Source organism: Homarus americanus, unplaced genomic scaffold, assembly GCF_018991925.1.
Source record: "Homarus americanus isolate GMGI-L3 unplaced genomic scaffold, GMGI_Hamer_2.0 scaffold32871, whole genome shotgun sequence".
Classification (NCBI taxonomy): Eukaryota; Metazoa; Arthropoda; class Malacostraca; order Decapoda; family Nephropidae; genus Homarus; species Homarus americanus.
The window spans coordinates 4,241,331-4,247,268 of NW_024748870.1; the positions used below are offsets into that span (position 1 = coordinate 4,241,331).

At 40.1% G+C, this 5,938-nt stretch overlaps 1 protein-coding gene across 1 annotated transcript; it reads left to right on the top strand.

Moving 5' to 3' along the window:
* Positions 1-975: 975 nt before the first annotated feature.
* Positions 976-2,581, top strand: LOC121853202 (4-hydroxyphenylpyruvate dioxygenase-like protein). Its single transcript, XM_042347183.1, has 3 exons — positions 976-1,706; positions 1,856-1,983; positions 2,316-2,581. The coding sequence occupies exons 1-3, from the start codon at positions 1,539-1,541 to the stop codon at positions 2,479-2,481; spliced, it is 462 nt and encodes a 153-aa protein (XP_042203117.1). The 5' UTR covers positions 976-1,538; the 3' UTR covers positions 2,482-2,581.
* Positions 2,582-5,938: the final 3,357 nt, after the last annotated feature.

The following is a 5,938-nucleotide window of genomic DNA, read 5'->3' on the forward strand; positions in this document are numbered from 1 at the left end:
CCGAGGCAGCGGTAAAGTCCGTAAAATACCTCATCCTCAAGACAGCACCGACGGGGAACCTGGACTGCGAGGAGTTCGACAGGGGCCTACTGGAACTCCGTAACACCCCTACCCCTGCCGGACGCTCTCCTGCCCAGGTGTTGTATGGCCGCCCCCTTCGTACTTGTGTGCCTGCCCACCCCCAGTCCTTCTTAGATGAATGGCAGATCAAGGCGGACGAGTGTGACCGCCGTGAGGCTGCCCGGATGGCCCAAGTGACAAGCCACTATGACGCCCACGCCCGCCCCCTTCCCAGGTTGACCGTCGGCCAGCAAGTACGAATCCAGGACCCGATGTCACACCGCTGGGACAAGGTCGGGGTCGTCATGGGCCGTGGCGAGTCCCGTTCGTACCAAGTCCGCCTCCCCAGTGGTCGTGTGTGGTGGCGAAACAGACGCCATCTCCGCCCAGTGCCATCCTCTAGTGACGAACCTTCCTCCCCATCCCCTGTGCCCCCTTGCCCAGACCAGGAACGAAAGTCGTCAGTTGATCCTCCCATTGTCCCTCGCCGCTCCCCCCGACTCATGGAAAAAGAGTCCGTAGCCGCTCGAGATTGCACTACGAGCGTAAAGGGGGAGGGAGGTGTATAGATATGTAAATACCAAGATATGTGAACACGCCTGACGGCAAGACTCTGTTACCATTCATTGCACCATTTATTCACATGTCTGTATTACTACATATTATTATAGCATGTCTGATATCTATGCTTATGTCTAATGCCTATGTTCATTTACTATGTCCCGATGTACTATGTCTGTACCGCGCTAGTCGAGTAACTAGAAGGTCTCATTTATTGTCCTAAGTAATGTCTAGCAACTCTCCCTGCCTAGCTAGCTAACTTCCCTCAGATCGGCCCAGGCCTGGTTACGACGAGGAGTTCCTTGTGCTGGCTCCTGTTTCTGTACCGGTCGGTTATCCTGCCAAGTCTTGTACTACTTATGGAATATATCTACTGCTCGTGCTCTGGAGTTTGAAGAACCTTGTCTAGGATTACATCCCACCACAGATACCTGTCAAGGATGTGTCATATGTCAGTGCTGTATACAGTAATAGTACAGATATGCATATACAGTATGTACCTGTACTGTATAGTAATGTATTGAGATGGACAGTGTGTGTGTGTGTGTGTGTATGGAGAAAATTAGATCACAACTTTTGCCAAATGAGTACAGTAATGTGAAAGTACTGTACTGTACAGGTGTACCTGAATATTTGAAGTGTGTATGAGTAAGAAATGATATTGTTCAAAACATTTGATGGTCGTGTGGAAAAAATACCCGTACCTCCCTGTGTAATGAAATAAACATCAGCTTTCATTACCAGTCTGGTGACATTTAAATGAAACATTACAGTTTTATGATCCAAATCTGTTTTTCACATGAAGGACATGTGTGTAGACTGAGAGTTGAAGCTTTAATCAAAAGAAAGGTTCATCCAACACTTCACCAAGCAGTACATGCCATACATTTGAAATTAATAATACTAAAACAGGTTCCATGTTAATATTTTCAGGTGTCAGCCATGTTAACGCTTTCCTTCAAGCACACAAGGGTCCCGGAGTGCAGCACATTGCGCTACACTCTCAAACTATGACAGCCACTGTCAAATATATGAATGATAATGGAGTAGTGTTTAGGAAACCTCCAGCAGTTTATTATCAAGAGGTGAGTTTTGCATTCGCTATACACTGCTGTATAAAAATGATGATGTATCTGTGTACTGTAGCAATATGATTATTTAAAAGTCTGCAGGCCTAGAAACTAAACAAATTGGGCTTTGAAATTTAGACATGGGAATCATCTTTACTCAACAGGGTATCAAACTGGAAGAAATTGAAGATATAGGCCATGGGGAGGAAATTGAGCTATTCCGAGAACTGGGAATATTATTGGATGCAGAAAAAGATGTCTTTGCAGATAGTGATATGCCTGGTCAAAAGAGGTAAGCAGTACAGTACTAAATGAAGTGTCACAAAGGTAGATGAGGTGTGTTTCGAATGAAGTCATCAACATACTCTGAGACGCAGCATCGAAATATGATTAGTTTAATTCAGTAACTATACTAAAGATTGATTTCTTGAACTTTAAATATTTGAGTGCAGGGATTGAAGTTCGTATACACTGAGCATATTGAAAAATAGGCCATTGTTCATATTTGGTTTAGATAGGTGATCGGTGAAAATGTATTGTAGTCAATTAAACTACATATTGTAATTACAATTAAATATTTAAGTTTACTTTTTATTTTTAATAACTATTGCAACTTTTTTGCAGATACCTCATGCAAGTGTTCACCAAGCCAATCTTTGAAGAAGACACATTTTTCTTTGAAATCATCCAACGTTGTGGTGCAACTGGCTTCGGTGCTGGAAATATTACAGCTCTTGCAAAAGCCATTGCACTCTCTCAGCAACAAGTTGACAAACCTTTAGACTTTTAATATTGAAGTATACACAATTGGTTTTTTCAGTATTTATCAATAGACTGAGATCCATTTACCACTGAGATATGTACTATAATTACAGTATTAACATACCGTATATACTCGTCTATAACCCCCCTTCGTATATAGGTCGACCCCGATTTTTTGACCAAGAAATTGTTAATTTATGATATTCCTCGTTTATAGGTCGACCCAAGTTTTTGAGGGTAAAGGAACAACAAAACCTTCAGAGAAACACTACGTCCTATAAACTTGTTTACCATTTGTTATTACGACACTTTACACTGAAACGCGGGTAGTTTCAACAAAAATATTGTATATTTCCATTCAAGTATTTATTCAAGTCAATTAGGAGGGAATATTATTGTAATACAATAGTTTATAACTGAAAACCATTCAAAAAGCGATTACGGTAACATATTTTGAACGAAAGAAAGCAAAAGTCATTGTTTTCGTCACAATTTTATCCCACTTTCCACTGTAATACGTACGTCATTTCAGCAAAAAATATTACATTTCCGTGAATGTATTGTATCAAGCACAGTATGAATAGAATATCACTAATATAACAGTATTTTAACCGAAAACTAATAAAAAACGAGTAACATATCTTGAACATCGGAAGGTTTGGTAAAGTCTTTTGTTTTCATGTAGTTTATCCTAATTTACATTGAAATACATCACGTTTCAGCAAAACTACTATTTATTTCTGAGAATATGGAAATGTAATATTTTTGCTGAAATGACGTACGTATTATAGTGGAAAGTGGGATAAAATCGTGACAAAAACAATGACTTTCGCTTTCTTTCGTTGAAAAGATGTTACCGTAATCGCCTTTCGAATGGTTTTCAGTTAAAAACTGTTGTATTACAATAATATTCTATCCTAATTCACTTGTGATGTAACAGTTTTTTAACTGAAAACGATTCGAAAAACACGTGTACCATCTAGCTGATACGGCAGAGCCCTTGGTCGCGGAGGCTTTGTGTTTGCTTCGGCCCTTCTTAAGCAGCTTTTAATTTTAGCGTACGTTGAAATTGTGTTTACCGGTATATTCTATTTTCTTGCTTCTTATTTTCCAGAAATATGACAAGTTTGTATATAATACAATGTTATGGTACTTTTAATTTACAAGTATTCAATTTTAAAAATACAGAAGACACCAAACAAATACCAGTACTACTGTTATTTGCGTGACTCTCCCGCCAAAAATGACCAAACAGCTGGTACTCTCTCCCTCAGCCCTACCAAAAATAGCCCAACGACATCTTTCTTAATTATTCTCTTCCAATTTCTCACTTTAACTGGTATTTTTTACTTCATATTGCCTACATCAGATAAACTACAGTAATTGAGGTTAGACACTGTTATAAATTTGATTACCGGGTCCTGGCAGGTGCCGTTAGAACCACCTGACCCTACCAACAGTGTTGCAAGTCAGACAGCATTTTTTTAATCATCCATGTGCACGAGAAAGGATGGATGGATGAAGGCGGCATACAAATATGGCTTAAAAAAGTCTGAACTTTAGACCAAGGGGACTGCGCAAAGAAAAAAGTCTTCTTGTGTGGGATATGTTTCGGTCACATCTTGTTGACAGTGTTACTGCTGGGATTAGGAAGGAAAACACTGATACAGCTGTCATTCCTGGTGGATTAACAAGTCTTGTCCAACCACTGGATGTTTCCTTAAACAAACCATTTAAAGATGCGGTAAGAGTGAAGTGGAACAACTGGATGATAGAAGGCGATAAGACATACACAAAGGGAGGCAACATCCAAGCTCCATCACTAGCAACATTATGTGAATGGATTGTAGAGGCCTGGGACGCAATCAGACCAGAAATTGTGGTGAAATCTTTTAAGAAATGTGGGATTTCGAATGCTCTTGATGGAACAGAAGACGACTTGTTGTGGGATTATGAGGCTAATGAGAGCGTGAATGAGGATGAAGATATTGATGATCCTATGGCTGATGATGGTGTTGATCCATATGACGATGCTGTTCAAGGAGAGGACTGGGAGGAGCTGTTTGGTGCTGCAGATGATGACAAGGAAAATGATTTTGATGGATTTTAATGAAAATATTCAGAAATATGGTATCGTAGTATTTATTCAAGTCAATTAGGATAGAATATTATTGTAATACAACAGTTTTTAACTGAAAACCATTCGAAAAGCGATTACGGCAAAATCTTTTGAACGACGAAAGAAAGTGAATGTCATTGTTTTCGTCACAATTTTATCCCACTTTCCACTGTACTACGTACGTCATTTCAGCAAAAATATTACATTTCCATATTTATTTCTGAGAATATATTCATTCAGGCACAGTTAAGGTAAAATATACTTGTGATGTAATATTTTAATGAAAATATTTATAAATAAGGTATCGTATTTTTCTTTTGTTTCAAATTTAATTAACAAAGATTGATGTTTCAAATTTAATTAAAAAAAATTTATGTATCCATAAATAAACTTTTAAAAATGAATACTTTATGTTTTACATACTCCTGTGCATACCATACCATACCATACCATGCATTTGGCTACTTTTGGCTTGCTATGATGACGCAAGAGATCTGCCCTGGCAACTGTACCGACACTCACAGTGGGTGGTGAGTTGGTGCATCGTTTCCATTGTTTACTGGTAGTTACTGGTAAATATTTTTCAACCTAACGAAACTATTACCCGTATAGAGGTCGACCCCCAACTTTTTGCCAAAAAATTTGGTCTTAAGAACTCGTGCTATACACGGGTATATACGGTATCTTACCAGATTTTTCAAACAAAATTCAGGACAGAAGTCCATTTTTAAATGCTGTCTTGTTCACATATACTGTTCTTGGTGATTGAAACTTGCCCATTGATTTCGGGTAACAGTATTTGAAAGCCTTGAAGACTATTTTCATTAAATTAAGGCAGAGATATTTCATGACCCTGGATAATGGATAAATTGGGCTTTGATAGGAACTGATGAAGATGCCAAAGTGGGAGTCAGCTGACCCAGCTTGGAGAAGGTCGTGCCCGATAGTGCTCCCGTTAGAGACCAAGGAAAATGGCCGCCTTGGATCGTTGTGTCGTGGCGGAAGAGGAGGGGAGTGTGGGGAAAGACGACCTCCTTGCCACTCTGTTAAGGCAGCTGGGGCATTTGAGGAGTGAGGTTGACACTCTAAAGGGGGAAATGAAGCCCTCAGGACGGAACTCCTTCAGGTAGATGCCCTGCCTAGCAGGACACCTGCAAAGGAGGAGCAGGCGTGGAGAGTGGTTGTCTCCAAGGGGACTAGGGTCAGGCTCAGGAAAGCTGACCAGGGTGTGGAGTGTGGACCTGTCAAACACTCGGGCTAGTCATCTCACACACTAAAACCAAGTTCATCTCACGCTTCCGGCGTCAGACACCACTGATTCTGCAAGGACAAGACATCGATCAAGTATGCACCTACAGGTACCTTG